The 16,251-nt window shown below is 60.6% G+C and overlaps 3 protein-coding genes across 3 annotated transcripts; 2 read left to right on the forward strand and 1 right to left on the reverse strand.

Annotated features, from left to right (window-relative positions):
• Nucleotides 1-585: 585 nt before the first annotated feature.
• On the forward strand, nucleotides 586-4,688 carry MCL1 (MCL1 apoptosis regulator, BCL2 family member). The gene is made up of 3 exons (XM_065857750.2): nucleotides 586-1,267; nucleotides 2,906-3,153; nucleotides 3,876-4,688. The coding sequence occupies exons 1-3, from the start codon at nucleotides 658-660 to the stop codon at nucleotides 3,990-3,992; spliced, it is 975 nt and encodes a 324-aa protein (XP_065713822.1). The 5' UTR covers nucleotides 586-657; the 3' UTR covers nucleotides 3,993-4,688.
• Nucleotides 4,689-6,723: 2,035 nt separating this feature from the next.
• On the forward strand, nucleotides 6,724-7,168 carry NOP10 (NOP10 ribonucleoprotein). The gene is made up of 2 exons (XM_065857889.2): nucleotides 6,724-6,867; nucleotides 6,961-7,168. The coding sequence occupies exons 1-2, from the start codon at nucleotides 6,814-6,816 to the stop codon at nucleotides 7,099-7,101; spliced, it is 195 nt and encodes a 64-aa protein (XP_065713961.1). The 5' UTR covers nucleotides 6,724-6,813; the 3' UTR covers nucleotides 7,102-7,168.
• Nucleotides 7,169-10,788: 3,620 nt separating this feature from the next.
• Nucleotides 10,789-15,880, reverse strand: ECM1 (extracellular matrix protein 1). Its single transcript, XM_065857925.2, has 7 exons — nucleotides 15,756-15,880; nucleotides 15,099-15,182; nucleotides 14,317-14,618; nucleotides 12,884-13,243; nucleotides 11,726-11,943; nucleotides 11,082-11,169; nucleotides 10,789-10,997 (listed from the first exon to the last, which is right to left on the reverse strand). Exons 1-7 carry the CDS (start codon nucleotides 15,796-15,798, stop codon nucleotides 10,833-10,835), a joined length of 1,260 nt encoding a protein of 419 aa, XP_065713997.1. The 5' UTR covers nucleotides 15,799-15,880; the 3' UTR covers nucleotides 10,789-10,832.
• Between the last annotated feature and the right edge of the window lie 371 nt (nucleotides 15,881-16,251).

Raw genomic sequence — 16,251 nt, forward strand, 5'->3', positions numbered from 1 at the left:
ACCTGTTCCAACACCCACAGCCCTTTGGGGAGAAGTCACCCCAAATTTCCAATACTCTCCCTCAGCTCAGGTTGCTCATCCAGCCTTGGGTGTCTCCAGGGATGGGAACCCGGGCCAGAGTTTTACCCTCATTATAGACAATTTCCTTATATCCAGCTTGAATTCCCCCTCCTTTAATTTAAAACCATCACCCCTTGTCCTATCACCCGCTCAAAAGTCCGTCCCCATCTTTTAGGTGCAGAAAGGCCACACTAAGGTCTCCCCGGAGCTTCCCTTCTGCAGCTGAACGCCCCAGCTCTCCCCGCAGAGCCGCCCCATCCTCGGTCATTTCTGCGGCTCCTCTGCCCCCCCGGAGCTGGACACGGTCCCCCCGGGGCCACCCGCTGGGGGACGGGCGGGTGTCAGTGCCGTGAGGCCGCAGCAAGGCCTTTTTCTCCCCTTTTTCACCCCAAAACGCCGCGGAAGGGAAGGCGCCCCCCCTCTTTTCCCCCTCGCTGCTCCCTGGCCAGGGCGGGGCCGGAAGCGAAGCCGGAAGCGGGTGGGGCGGAAGCGGAACCGGCGCAACCTTTCCCCCGCCCCGCCTCTGCGTCAGCGCCATATAAGCGACCGCGCCGCTCCCCGCCCGGGCTCGTCAGCACCGATGTGAGCTGAGCCGCCATGTTCGCCCTGAAGCGGAACGCGGTCATCGGCTTCAACCTGTGCTGCGGAGGCGGCGGCGGCCCGGCCATGGCGCCCGCCTCCCCGGGGAGCAGCGCGGCCCCGCCGGCCCCCGCCGCGGCGCCCGCCGCTGAGCGACCGCGGGCCCTGATTGGCTCCCCGGGGGGGGTCTGGACCACCGCCGCTCGCCCTGAGGTACCCCGCTCGTTGATTGGCTGCAGCGCAGCCCCCCAGTCCTGGATTGGCTGCGACGCGGCCCCCCGCTCGCTGATTGGCTGCGGCGCGGCGCGGTGGAGCCCCGAAGAAGAGCTGGACGGCTACGAGCCCGATCCCGAACGCGGCCCCGCGGGGGATTCGCTGCCCGGGACCCCGCCGGGACCACCGGAGCCGCCCGATGGGCTGCGGCAGGACTCGCTGGAGCTCATCAGCCGCTACCTGCGGGAAGCAGCGGGTGAGGCCGAGCCCGGCGTCAAGAAGAAGCTTTTTCCGGGGCTGCTGTGCGGGCCCGGGCGGCCTGGCGGCTCGGGCGACGCGGTGATGGATAAAGCGCTGGACACGCTGAGGAGAGTCGGCGACGGCGTCCTGCAGAAACACGAGCTCGCCTTCCAGGGTGGGTTGGCGGCCGGCGCCTCCCCGGCGGGGCGGGGCGGGACCCCCTTCCCCTCCTTGGGGGGTACTGGTTCCTTCCCTTCTCAGAGGGGTTGAGTTATGGGGTTTTCCCTTGCTTTGGAGGTGAATTATAGACCCTGGGTCCTGTCCCTTCTCAGTGTGGGGTCAAGTTATAGAACCTGGCCCTGCCCCTTCCCCTTGTGGGGTCGAATTATTGACCCTGGTCCTGCCCCTTCCCTTTGTGGGGTTGAATTATAGGCCCTGGGCCCCTCCCTTCCCAATGTGAGGTCAAGTTATGGACCTTGGTCCTGTCTGTTCCCAATGCAGGTCCAGTTCTAGACTCTGGTCCTGTCCCTTTCCCTCCTTTTGAGGCGAATTACAGACCCTGGTCCCCTCTCTTCTCTTTTGGGGGCCAATTATAGATCCTGGTTTCCCCTTCTCAGTATGGGGTCATATTATAGTCCAATGTCCCCTCTGTTTCCAGGGTTGAATTATAGGTCCTGGTCCCCTTCCTCTCCTTTGAGGGCCAGGTCCGGGGGGTGGGGGGACCCCCTCAGCAAACTGGGGAGCGGGAGGGACCCCCGAGGCCTCGGCCGGGAAGTGGTCCCGGTTTCGAGGGGCTCGACGCCCCAGCTGAGAGAAGTGATTCAAAACGAAACTGAACTTTGCTCGGTGGGGAGGAGGTGGAAAAAAACCCGCTGGCAACGTGTGCGCGGGGGAGATAATCAGGTTACAGATTAAACCCGGTTCCTCCCCACGGCCCCAGCGTTAATTAGCTCAGGAATTTAAACTCCTCACACCCCTGGCTTGGGCGGAACGGAGTTTCTGGGGGAGGAATTTTCCAAGCGGGCTCGAGTTGTGGCTGTTTTCATGTATTTCACCCACTTTTGATGAGTCCTGGAGTAGCTGTAAAACTCGAAGCCTTGGGCTTGTGTGAGCGGGTGTCCTGGGCGTGGGTTTGAAGTGGGAACTGAGTGTGTTTTTCAGTTTTTGAAGCTGAGGGTGGTGAAACCCCAGCCCAGAGGTCCCTGCCCACGGGATGAGCTTTAAACGGCCCTTCAACCCAAGCTCTTCTCCGATTCGGTCGTTTTTTGACCTGGTTTTGTGTCACTCCGAGCTGCTTTGCAGCCCGTTGGGGTGGTGCCCTGTGGTGAAACCCCTTCCTGCTCACAGGAGGATGGTCCTTTTTTAAATTTGATCTTTTTTCGAGGCAAAGGGCGTGAGTTTCCTCCTTGTCCCCTTCGCTGACGCCAGGGGCTGCGGGTTCGGTCACCGAACTCACGGCCGCGCTCGTTGTGCTGAAGAGGAACCAGCTCCGCGAAGGTTTCCTGTTAATTCGAACCAAAAAAACCCCCAAGCGACGCCTTTCGCTTTCGGAAAAGTCTTATTTGCTTATTCACAAGGGGGCACCGCGGGTCAAACCCGGGGAATTCTGTCACGGAATTAATAAAATGACGAGGTACCCGCCTGGATTTGGAGTTGAGGGGCAGGGATGGGTCGTTGAGTCTGGCCCGGGTGAGCAGCAGCAGATCCCACCCCAAAAGGTCCTTGTGTGTCGCTATCACTCAGTTGTGTGTTTGCCGCTTGCAGACGTTGAATTGTGAGGGTTTTCGGGGTCCTAACGCGGTGGGTTTTGCAGGGATGCTGCGGAAGCTGCAGATCCAGCGCGAGGAGGACCTGCGGGCGGTTTGCGAGGTGGCCGCGCACATGTTCAGCGACGGGGTGACCAACTGGGGCCGCGTCGTCACCCTCATCTCCTTCGGCGCCTTCGTGGCCAAGCACCTCAAGAGCATCGGGCAGGAGCGCAGCATCGGCGCGCTGGCCGCCATCCTCACCGACGCGCTCGTCTCGTCCAAACGAGAGTGGCTAACGAGCCAGGGCGGCTGGGTGAGTCCACCTTGCGCAACAACCCGCCTGGTGTTTTTTGTCCTTATTTCCGTGACAACCACGTGTGCGGGTGAAGCAGAAATGAGTCACCGCTTAAAACCGCGGCCGAAACGTCCAGCTGGGGCTCGGCTGTTCCCGGAGCTCCTGACAACGGGCGGCCCGGAGCGGTTTGAACCAAGAAAAAAGTGGTTTAGTCCCCAATTTGAGTTAATCCTGAGCTTTCTCGGTGCTGCTTTGGCATTGTTGCCTCCGCCGCAGAAACACAACAAGCGGCCTGAAGCACTTTTAACCAAAAAAAGAGTATTTTAGCCCCCAAATTGGGTTAATCCTGAGTTGTTTCAGTGCTGCCGCCTCTGCCGTGGAAACACAAGTGGCCTGAAGCAATTTTAACCTAAAAAAAGTGTTTCAGTCGTCAAATTGAGTTAATCCTGAGTGTTTTCAGTGCTGTCACCTCTGCTGCAGAAACGCAACAAGTGGCTTGAAGCACTTTTAACCAAAAAAAGAGTATTTTAGTCCCCAAATTGGGTTAATCCTGAGTTTTCTCAGTGCTGCTGTCGCCTCTGCTGTGGGAAAGCAACAAGTGGCCTGAAGCGCTTTTAACCCAAAAAATAAGTGGTTTAGTCCCCAAATTGGGTTAATCCTGAGTTTTCTCAATGCTGGTGTCGCCTCCACCGTGGATAAAACCTTCACGGTGAGGAAATAACTCCCGTTTTCCCCCCCAGGAGGGCTTTGTGGACTTTTTCCGCGTGGAGGACCTGGAGGGCAGCGTGCGGAACGTGCTGATGGCGTTTGCCGGCGTGGCCGGCCTGAGCGCCAGCCTGGCCTACATGATCCGCTGAGCGCCGCCCCGCTCCGGCCTAACAGAGCCGGGCTCAACAGAGTCCCCCGGCGCCCCCTGGGCGCCCTCCGGCTTGGACCCACGAGGATTTGTATCGTTTTGGGGGAAAAAGCGGAAAAAACTGGATATTCCGCTCCCGTGGAGAGGACGAGGACGGAAAAGCAGCGCAGGCGGGACCACCCGGCGCTGGAGCCTCCAGGAGTTTTGATTTGCTGGAAATGGCGTTTTCCGCCAAAATTCGCGGCTTTTTTCAGAGCAGAAGGTGAGAGAAGCTGTAAATATGGATAAATCTGTAAAATACGGACTTTTTACAGAGCGAACGACGCAGAAAAGGAGGAGTTGTGAATGTGGAAGCGCTTTGGGTGGCGAAGCCTCGTGTGACACGTGGGTGTCGCCTCGTCGTCCCCACCGCTTGCTGCCAGCAGTCGCTATTTCTCTTGGTTTTCATTATTTTTGGATATTTTAGCCCTTTGGTGGCGGGAAGTCGTTGCCGCCTCCTCCCCTTCCCGGCGTTTTGACCCCAGGAAGCCGAGATTTGAATGTAAAACGTTCCGGAGCGGGAAGTTTTCTAAGTCCGGAGCAACGTAAAGCGGCGCCGGTGGCCGCGGGGTCTCGTCCCCGTCCCCGTGCCGTCCCGGCCGCTCGCTGGCCCCAACGGCCGCGGGTTCGCTCAATAAATCTCGTGTTGTTCTCAGTGCGCTCGGGTCGCAATTTCGGGTGCTGCTTTTTGGCGGGGGACGCTGAGATTGGGGTTTTTTGGTGGGTTTTTCGCTGGGTTTTTTGGTTGGTTTGGGGGGTTTTTGTGCGTGTGTGGTTTGGGGCTTTTTCTGGGGGGTGTTTATTTAATATATATATTTTATTTTTTTACTTATATATACTTTTATACCTACATACTTTTTTATATACTTACATACTATTTAATTTTATACATATTTTAAAATCATTTTTACTTTTTTGGGGCCGTTTTGCACCACGCACACGTTAATATCGCAAAACCTTTTATTTTGGTGTAAGGCGGGATTTTTTAGCTGCATTTTATTTTTGTTGCTGCGTTTGTCTTTTTTTAATATATTTTAAAAATTTTTTAATGTTTTTAATGTTTTTTAATGTTTTCAGGGGCTGTTTTTGCCCATGCAGGTCTTAATTTTCCAAACCATTTTTTTGGGGTTTGGGTTGTGTTTTAGGGGCTCTTTTGAGCCTCATGCGAAACCTTTGCTGTGCAAATATGCAAAATTTTCGGGGTGCTGGTGCTTCCTGACCCCCCCCGCCCCCCCCATGCCCCCCCCGTCCCCACCCCCGCCTGGCGGGGCCGATAACCCAGCGCTTCCTCTTCCTCCCGTTCGCAGAATTTCCACTTCCCCGAATTCTTTTTTGCATAAATAAAAAGGGGGGGGGGCAAGGAAGAAACTAAAATAAAGCTGCTTTAAGGGGGGGGGACAGGTTGGGGGGCGAGTTTGGGGTCTGAGCCGCCTTGGAAAGGGTGTGTGGGGGTTTATTTGGGTGCTGCCCCCCCCCCCCCCCCCCCGTCTGCCTGCGGGATGGGGGGGAAGCTGCGGGGGGGCACATGCAAATGTGGAAAATCCCCTGCGTGGGGGGGAAAAAAACTACCAAATAACCCAAAATATAAACGCCTACAAAAATTAAAAATGAACCCAAGAGGCTTCAGCGCCCCCCGCGGTGTGGGGGGGTCACCCGGGGTGTCCCGGCCCGGCCCCCCCGAACTCTGCCCAGCAACAGGCGCTGTTAATAGCACATGGGGAAGTCACGTGAGCCCTTTCCAGGAACCCAGGCGTCCGGGGCGGCCCAACCCCCTCCCGCCTTGGGGTGACTGGAGGGGTGAGTTCGGGCGTGTTTTGGGGAGCACAGGAGGGGTTGGGAGACAGGGGTTTCCCCCCCGGAGGACTGTGGGATACAGAGACGCGAAGCAGAGGGCAGAACGCCTCGCGGGGTCGCAGCAATGCCTGCGCCGCTCTGGTTCCACCGCCCAGCCCAACTTGTGTGCTCCGAACCGTGGAGCTGCCGGAGGACTCGGTGCCAGAGCGGCCGCGTCCCGCCGCGGGGGGCCGCAGTGACACTCTGCTACCCGTTGCCCCACTTTTCTGTGCAAATCGGTGGATTTTTTCACATTTTATGTGTAAATTGACTTTTTTTCACATTTTCCCGTTTTTCCTTCTGCGGAGCCGCCGCATCCGCGGTCCCTCCTCCTTCCCACGATGCCCCGTCTGTCCCCATCCCCGGCGGCCATTTTGTCCCAGCGACGGGTTCCCCCGGCCACATCCGGGGCTTTAGGACCCTCTCTTGGGGGCGGGGCCAGAGGGACGAGGCTCGGAGACAAAGGGCGGGGTTTAGAAGAAGGGGGTGGGGGTTAGGTGGTAGGGGCGGGGTTTAAAGGGATGAGCCCCCGGTGCCCCAGTCCGACCCCCGGATCCAGCCGCTCACCCCAGCGCGTCCATCCCGGCACAGGGACCCAGGCGGCCGGGGGCAAAGTCCGCAGCTCACGGGGCGGGGCCGCTGCCCGAGGACCCCGGCGGCCGGGACCCACCAGGAGCCGCTAAAACACTTCGAGACTGGGGCCCGGACGCCTGGGTCCTCCGACTACATTTCCCAGCGGCCTCAGCGCGGCCACGCCCCGTCCCCGCAGCATCTCTTTGGCCACGCCCCCTCTCCATAGCTCCTCATTTGGCCACGCCCCCTCCGTGCAGCAGTTCACTTGACCACGCCCCTCTCAACAGCTCCTCCCTTTTCTCCGCCCCCTCCTCGTTGCCCCGCCCCTTCCCGTGGTGCCGCGCGGCCCCGCCGTTCCCGTGGTGCTCACTGCCGCCATGTTCCTGCAGTGCTACACGGATGAGCGCGGGGAGCGCGTCTACACCCTCAAGGTACCGGGGGCACCGGGCTGGGGGGGCTCCGGGAGGGCTCCGGGGGTCCCGGCGGTCCCGGCGCGGCCTCACCAATCCCTTCCCTCCCCGCAGAAGGTGTCCCCGGCGGGGCAGCCCACCCGCTCGGCGCACCCGGCCCGCTTCTCCCCCGACGACAAGTACTCCCGGCACCGCCTGGCCCTGAAGCGCCGGTTCGGCGTCCTGCCCACCCAGCAGCCGCGGCCGCTCCTCTGAGGGACGAACCCGCCTGTTCCCCCCCGACCGGAACCGAGCGTGGAATAAAAACCGATGGAAACGAAAACGGCTCCGCGTGATGTGTGAGGGTCCCCTTGGCCACGCCCCTTCCCTAAGCCACGCCCCTTTCCACTGGAGCGCTGCGCTCTCCGCCAAAGCCACGCCCCTCACCGCAAAAGCCACGCCCCCGCCTCATAGTCGCGCCCCTTTACCACCATGAGGGGCGTGGCCACAGCGTAACGTCACGCCCCCGGTCAGGTAACGATGGCAACGGCCGTTCCCGCCCTTTCTGCTGCGCGGCCCCGGGACCGCGGGATTTAACCCTAAAATGAGGGGAAAAGTGGGGGGGAAACACCCGACCCAAAACCTCGGCATTTCAGCCCAAACCTGGGACACCCCGCGTGTTGCCCCGAAGTGCCAGTTTCTCCCCAAAATGCCAATTTCTCCCCGAAGTGCCAGTTTCTCCCCAAAGTGCCAGTTTCTCCCCTCTCTTCTTTTCCTCCCAAAGTGGCAGATTTGGCCCCGAACTCTCAGGTTTGCATTGATGCGGTTTAGTGTGTGTCGATGTCTTTTATAAGTATCGAGAGATATTAAAGGTTATTAGCATTAATACGTATTAAAGTGTCTCTGTATTAATGCACATTAATATGTATTAGTGTATATTAATATGTATTAAAGTGTGTTTGTATTAATGTGCATTAATATGTATTGGTGTATATTAGTATGTATTAATATGTATTAACATGTATTAGTGTATATTAGTATGTAGTAATGTGTTTTATCATGTTAATGTGTATTCATACTCATTACCTTATTACATTATAATTAAATTATATAATTAATAACATAGAATACTAAAGCTGTTGTATTATTGTGTTATTGATGTACTATTCTAGTTTATTATGTTATTAATATAAAATAGAATATATATTGCTATTAGCCGCAGGATCTGAAGGAACATGTGTTAATATGACTGTGTATGTTAATATAATTTTAATGTTGTTAATATAATTTTAATGTTGTTAATATAATTTTAATGTTGTTAATATAATTTTAATGTTGTTAATATAATTTTAATGTTGTTAATATAATTTTAATGTTGTTAATATAATTTTAATGTTGTTAATATAATATTAATGTTGTTACTATTATATTAATATTGTTAATATAATATTGATGTTATTAATATTATATTGATGTTATTAATATTATATTAACGTTGTTAATATTATATTAACGTTATTAATATTATATTAACGTTATTAATATTATATGAATGTTATTAATATTATATTAATATTGTTAATATTATATCAATATTGTTAATATATCAATGTTATTAATATTATTAATATTATATTAATATTGATAATATCATATCAATATTGTTAATATCATATTACTATTGTTAATGTAATATTAATGTTATTAATATTATATTAATATTATTAATGTTATATTAATATTGTTAATATTATATCAATATTGTTAATACATCAATGTTATTAATATGATATTAATATTATTAATATTATATTAATGTTGTTAATATGATATTAATGTTGTTAATATGATATTAATATTGTCAATATGATATTAATATTGTCAATATGATATTAATATTGTTAATATGATATTAATGTTGTTACTATTATGATATTAATATCATTACTCTTGCTATCAGAGGGCGGTGCTGAGGCCCCGGCCTCCTCGGCCTTTATCCAATTTCCTCTATCCGGTGTTTGTGTTTTCACGGGTTTCCCCTCCTCCGCGTTTATTTCCACAGGCCCCGCCCGTGAGGAATCGCTAATGATACCCCGGCTCTAATTACGTGTGCAGCCCAATTACCTCGTTAACCCGGTTTATCGCAGAAGCCGAACAAACAGCGCGGCCGGGTGAGTTCGAACCCGCCCGGTTGGGCTCTTGCTCTCTGTTGCGTCCCCTGCCCCCGGCGGGCAAGGAATCTCCCCAAAAACACCCGGACCGACCGCTCCGCGTCTCGGGGCCCAGTGCAGCAAACGGGACGACGCGGGGCGGGAAGCTCGTTAATTCCTTAACGAGCCGGAGGGGCCGCCTGGGCCGCAGAGGTGTTGGTTGGTGGGAGTTTGTGCGTGTTTATTGGGGTTTTTACGGCCCCAGGGCTCCCAGTTTGCTCCTGGTTTGCTCCCAGTATGATCCCAGTATGATCCCAGGGCTCTGAGTTTGTTCCCAGTGCTCTCAGTTTGCTCCCAGTATGATCCTGGTGCTCCCAGTTTGCTCCCAGTATGATTACAGTGCTCCCACTTTGCTCCCAGTATGATCCCAGCATGATCCTAGTGCTCCCAGTATGATCCCAGGGCTCCCAGTTTGCTCCCAGTATGATCCCGGTGCTCCCAGTATGATCCTGGTGCTCCCAGTTTGCTCCCAGTTTGCTCCCAGTGCTCTCAGTTTGCTCCCAGTATGACCCCAGGGCTCCCAGTATGATCCCAGGGCTCCCAATTTGCTCCCGGTATGATTACAGTGCTCCCACTTTGCTCCCAGTATGGTCCCAGCATGATCCTAGTGCTCCCAGTATGATCCCAGTGCTCCCAGTTTGCTCCCAGCATGATCCTAGTGCTCCCACTATGATCCCAGTATGATCCCAGTGCTCCCAGTATGATCCTGGTGCTCACAGTTTGCTCCCAGTATGATTACAGTGCTCCCACTTCGCTCCCGGTTTGCTCCCAGTATGATCCCAGTTTGCTCCCAGTGCTCCCAGTATGATCCTGGTGCTCCCAGTTTGCTCCCAGTGCTCTCAGTTTGCTCCCAGTATGACCCCAGGGCTCCCAGTTTGCTCCCAGTATGATCCCGGTGCTCCCAGTATGATCCCAGTGCTCCCAGATTGCTCCCAGTTCCCCAGTAACCCGTTTCTGCTCCAGCCCGTCCTGGCGCCTCCTCGGGCCGAGTCCCAAACGCCCCGGAATTCGCCCCAAAATGCCGCCACCCACCCCACGGTGCCTTTACTGGGGGGCAGGGGGTGTCATGAGGGCCATGGGGACACCCCGGGGGTGACGTGTGGCAATGTGTCCCCCCCCGCTCCGCCCGGACGCCTGGGTCCCCTGGGCGCACCCGCTGTCCAAACAGGACGTGTCACCGGTCACACCCGGCACCGCAAACACCGACACACCCGGGGGGCCCCGGCGGGGACCCTGAGACCCAGGGGAACCCCCCCCAGTGGGGAAACTGAGGCACAAGGGCCCAAAGACAATGGGGACACTGAGGGGACCCCCACCCCTACACTATGGGGACACTGAGGATGCGGGACGCCCCCAAAATGGGGAAACTGAGACACAGGGGACCCCCCCGCACCCCCATCATGGGGACACTGAGGCACAGGGGACCCCCCCACCCCATACACTATGGGGACACTGAGAATTAGGGGATATCCCCCCCCCACAATGGGGAAAGTGAGGCACAAGGGCCCAAAGACAATGGGGACACTGAGGGGACCCCCACCCCTACACTATGGGGACACTGAGGATGCGGGATGCCCCCTAAATGGGGAAACTGAGGCACAGGGGACCCCCCCATACACTATGGGGACACTGAGAATTAGGAGATCCCCCCCCAATGGGGAAACAGAGGCACAAGGGCCTCCCCCCCACTGTGGGGACACTGAGGACGGGGACACTGAGGCACAGCCCCACACACACTCGAGACACTTGAGGGTTGACACCAAAGCACCTTTATTGTCCCCGTGTCCCCGGGGGGGCTCAGGGGTCGTGTCCGGGGGGCGGGGGGGGCACGGCCGCCCCCAGCGTCACCTGTGCCAGGTAGGACGCCTCGAAGCAGCGGCGGCGCGCGGGGCCCCCCCGGGAGCAGCAGCCGCGGGGGTCGCGCCAGGGGGAGGCGCAGAGAGCAGCGATGGCCTGGGACAGCTGGACCGGGGACAGGGACGGGGTCAGGGGGGCCTGGGGGGGTCCCCAAAACCCCCGGACACCCCCCACCCCGGTGTCACTCACCTGGTCCTGGGCGCAGGCGCTTTGCTGCTGGGGGGAGACGGGGCAGCACGCGGACGTCACGGCCCCCAGGAGCTCCGGGACCGGGCGCCTGCGGGGACACGGGGGTCATGGGGGGGATATGGGGGTTCACCTCCCTATAGGGGACACCAGGGACATGGCAGGGGTCACCTGCCTGGGGGGACATGAGGGACACTGGGGGGGACACCAGGGACATGGGGGGTTCACTTCCCTATGGGGACACCAGGGACATGGCGGGGGTCACCTCTCTATAGGGGACACCAGGGACATGGGGTGGGGGTGGGGGGGAAGGGGCTGTCACCTCCCTGGGAGGGCACCAGGGACACAGGGCTGTCACCTCCAAGGTGTGGGTGGCTCTCCCGGACACCTGGGTCCCTGAGATGGGGGATTCCTGGGGGGATGGGGGAGTCGCGGATGCCTGGGTCCCTTTTTGAGATGGGGGATCATGGGGGGGGGAGGGTCCCCCCTTGCTCAGGGTTTGGGGGCTCCCGCACTCCTGGGTCCTTCCCCTGCATAGTGCCCCCCACAGCCGCTGGGGGGCGCCCTCGCCCCCCCCCGGACGCCTGGGTCCCTCAGGGGGTGTTTTTGGGGGTGTTTTTGTTTGGTTTCTTGGGGGGGGCACCCACCTCTTGGTGAGGAGGCGGGTGGGGGCGCAGAGCGAGCGCAGCAGCGCGGGGCCGGGCCGGGCCAGGCTCACGTTGTACAGCTCCCGGTCGTAGTTGGGGTGGGGGGCGGCGGCGGCGAAGCAGCGGCTCCGGGCCCCCCCCAGGCGCTGGCAGCAGCGGTGCTGCCCGGTCTTCACCGCCGCCTCCTCCCGGCAGAACCGCTCCAGCCCCTTCTGCCACTGCGGGGGAACAGGGTCAGCCCGCACGCCTGGGTCCCCCCCCACGCCTGGGTCCCCCCCCACGCCTGGGTCCCCCCGCACGCCTGGGTCCCCCCCGCACGCCTGGGTCCCCCACCCCGGACACCTGGGTTCCCCCCCTGGTGCACCCCTGAGTCATTCCCAGGACACCTGGGTCCCTCCCCGGATGCCTGGGTCCCCTCCCCGGATGCCTGACTCCTTCCCAAAATCAATGGTCCCCTCCCCGGACGCCTGGGTCCCTTCCTGGGCACCTGGGTCATTCCCGGGACACCTGGGTCCCACCCCGGACGCCCGTGTCCCTCCCCGGATGCCTGGGTCCCTCTTTGTCACCTGGGTCCCTCCCTGATCACCTGGGGTCATTCCCAGGACACCTGGGTCCCTCCCAAAAACATGGGTCCCCTCTCTGGACTCCCGGGTCCCTCCTCGTCCCGAATCCCTCCCCAGTCCCCGGATGCCTGGGTCCCTCCCGGACGCCTGGGTCCCCCCTTGTCACCTGGGTCCCTCCCGGACGCCTGGGTCCCTCCCAAACACCTGTGACCCTCTCTGCACTCCTGGGTCCCTCCCGGACGCCTGGGTCCCTCCCAAACCCATGGGTCCCAACCCAAACAACATGGGTTTCTCCCCGGATGCCTGGGTCCCTCCCTGATCACCTGGGGTCATTCCCAGGACATCTGGGTCCCTCCCAAAAACATGGGTCCCCTCCCTGGATGCCTGGGGTCCCCTCCCCTGACACCTGGGTCCCTCCTTGTCACCTGGGTTCCTCCCCGGATGCCTGGGTCCCTCCCAAACACCTGTGTCCCTCTCCGCACTCCTGGGTCCCTCCCGGACGCCTGGGTCCCTCCCAAACCCATGGGTCCCAACCCAAACAACACGTGTTTGTCCCCGGATGCCTGGGTCCCCCCCGTGTCCCCGCGTCACTCACGGCGCGGTGCGCGCAGTCCAGGCTCTGGTTGCGGCAGCAGCGGCCGAACTCGCGCTCCAGGCGCAGGCTCATGCGCCCGCGGGGGCCGGAGGGGCCGGGGAGGCTGCGCCGCAGCCCCGAAAACCCGCAGATGTTGCCCCAGTTGGCGGCCGTGGGCTCCCCGGGCGGGAAGGGCGGCGCGGGGACGGCCCAGTCGGTGACGACGGCGGTCGGGGGCGCGTCGGCGGCCGCGGCGGCCACGGCGTCGGGGCCCCGCGCGAAGCAGCGGCGCCGGGCGGCCCCATCCTGCCGGCAGCAGTGGAACTGCCGCGTCTTCACCCCGAACTCGTCGGCGCAGAAATCATCCAGCACGTCCGTCCACTGCGGGAGGGGACACCCCTGTCACCAACGCCCGCCCGGACGCCTGGGTCCCAGTCTGGACACCACGGTCACCTTCCCGAATGCCTGGGTCCCTCCTCGTCGCCTGGGTCCCCTCCTAAACACCTGGGTCCCTCTGTGTCACCTGAGTCTCTCCCGGACACCTGGGTCCCTCCTGTCCCCCCATGTGTCCCCCTGGGCCACCGTCCCAAAAGGCTGTGTCCCTCCCGGACGCCTGGGTCCCTCCCGGGCGCCTGGGTCCCTCCCTGTCCCCACAGTGTCCCCTCCCCAGGCCACCTCTCCAAAATGCCTGGGTCCCCCATTGTCACCTGGGTCCCTCCTTGTCACCCAAGTCCATCCTGGGCACCTGGGTCTCCTCTTGTCCCGAATTCCCCCCCAGTCCCCGGATGCCTGGGTCCCTCCCGGACGCCTGGGTCCCTCCTTGTCCCGAATCCCTCCCTAGTGCCCGGATGCCTGGGTCCCTCCCGGACGCCTGGGTCCCTCATTGTCCCGAATCCCCCCCCAGTCCCCGGATGCCTGGGTCCCTCCTGGACGCCTGGGTCCCTCATTGTCCCGAATCCCTCCCCAGTCCCCAGACGCCTGGGTCCCTCCCAGACGCCTGGGTCCCTTCTTGTCCCGAATCCCTCCCCAGTGCCCGGACGCCTGGGTCCCTCCTTGTCCCGAATCCCCCCCAGTCCCCGGATGCCTGGGTCCCTCTGGACGCCTGGGTCCCTCCTTGTCCCGAATCCCCCCCCCAGTCCCCGGACGCCTGGGTCCCTCCTTGTCCCGAATCCCCCCCCAGTGCCCGGACGCCTGGGTCCCTCCTTGTTCCGAATCCCCCCCCTAGTGCCCGGACGCCTGGGTCCCTCCTTGTCTCGAATCCCTCCCCAGTCCCTGGACGCCTGGGTCCCTCCCGGATGCCTGGGTCCCTCCTTGTCCCGAATCCGCCCCCAGTCCCCGGACGCCTGGGTCCCTCCGGACGCCTGGGTCCCTCCTTGTCCCGAATCCCCCCCCCAGTCCCCGGACGCCTGGGTCCCTCCGGACGCCTGGGTCCCCCGGCCCGTGCCGTCACTCACCGCGCGCCGCGCGCAGGGCAGGGGTTGGTGCAGCTGGCAGCAGGCGCTGATGCGCGGGTGCAGCGCGGCCAGAGCGGCCGCCTGGCGCCGCAGGTGCGCGAAGGAGCTGGGGGGCAGCGGGGGCGCCGGGGGCGCCGCGGGCAGGCGCTGGCAGTGCTGGGTGACCGCGGGCGCCTCGGGCCAGGCCGGGGGGAACCCGTCCAGGGCGCTGCCCCAGCCCGGCAGGGACAGCGGGGGGCGGGTGACGCCGGCGGCCACCAGGATGTCGGGGGGGAGCGGGGGGTCCTGCTCCTGCTGCAGCACTGCGGGGCGGGGGTCCCCACTTGTCACTTTGTGGACACCCCACTCGTCCCCACGCCCCGTGTCTCCGTGTCCCCCGTCCCCAACCCTGCTGTCCCAGCCCCGTGTCCCCCCCTCCATTCATATCCCCCCCTCCATTCATGTCCCCCCATCCGTGTCCCCGTGTCACCCCCCACCCTGTGTCCCCCCATCCATGTCCCCATTTCAAGAAGTCCCCCCCCAACCTTAGTGTCCTCATGTCCCCCCCAGTTCATGTCCCCATGTCACCCCCACCCTGTGTCCCCTCCCCATCCACGTCCCCTGTCCCCAACCCTGGCTGTCCCCTTGTCCCCCCATCCATGTCCCCACCCCAAGATGACCCCACCCATTCCCAACCTCAGTGTCCCCGTGTCCATCCCCAACACTCCCATCTCCATGGCCATCCCCAATGTCCCCACCCCCCGCTGTCCCATGTCCCCCCACCCCGTGTCCCCCGTCCTCACGCTGCTCCACATGCTGCTGCTCCAGCTCCAGTTCCAGCTCCAGCGTCTCCTGTGCCACCTGCAGGGGATGCTCCGGGGCCACCACTGTCACCGGGGGGGACACAGACACAGGGTCAGCGGGGACACCCCCCCGGAGGGGACAGGTGGGGACACCCCCACGTGGGGGCCCCGTGATGGGGAGGGGACCCAGGCGTCCGGGGAACAGACACGGAGAGGGAACAAGGCGTCCGGGGAGGGGACCCAAAAGTGTCACCAGAGATCCAGGTGGCTGGGGAGGGGACATAGAGAGGGACCCAGGCATTCGGGGTGACATGGGAGGGGACTCAGGTGTCCCCACAGGGGACCCGATACGTGGGCAGGGACCCAGGCATCCAGGGAGGGGACCCAGGCGTTCGGGTGTGGACCGAGGTGTCAGGGGCGGCAGCCTAAAAGTGTCACCAGGGACCCAGGAGTCCGGGGAAGGGGACCTGGAGAGGGACCCAGGTGTTCGGGAAAGGGACCCAGGTGTCCCCAGAGGGGCCCCAGGCGTTCGGAGGGGGACCTGGAGAGGGACCCAGGCGTCCGGGGAGGGGACCCAGGTGTTTGTGGAGGGACAGAGGTGTCCCGGGGAGGGGACCCAGGCGTCCGGGCAGGGGACCCAGGCGTGCGGGGACTCACCGGCGGCGCCGAGCAGGATGAGGAGGAGGCCGCGGGCGGCCATGGCGTCGGGCGCTGTGGGGCTGCGCCGCCTGCGCCGCTTTTGAAGGGCCGGGTGGGGCTGAGTCACCTCTGACGTCGCGGGGGGGGACACGGGGGAGGGACACGGGGCGGGATGGGGGGGACAAGGGGGCCCTGTGTCCCCAAACGGGGTCACGGGCACGACCCCAATGGCCACGGTCAGGCTGGGGGGGTCGGGACACGGGGGGGGTCGGGACACGGGGGGGTGGGGACACAACCCCGCGTGTCCCCCCCCGGTGTCCCCCCCGCGTCACGGCGGGGAAAGTGGCCGGAATTGTGTGGTTTCTGCCCCGTTTTGGGGCTGCCCCACCCGCTGAGTCAGCACCGGGGCGCCCACGCAGGGGTCCCGGGTGGGGGGGCACAGCCCTTGTCCCCCCATGGGACCCCCGGTGTCACCGCCTTGGTCACCTCCTGTCAGCGGGGTCACCGGGCTGAG

This window comes from Patagioenas fasciata, chromosome 30 (assembly GCF_037038585.1).
Source record: "Patagioenas fasciata isolate bPatFas1 chromosome 30, bPatFas1.hap1, whole genome shotgun sequence".
NCBI lineage: Eukaryota > Metazoa > Chordata > Aves > Columbiformes > Columbidae > Patagioenas > Patagioenas fasciata.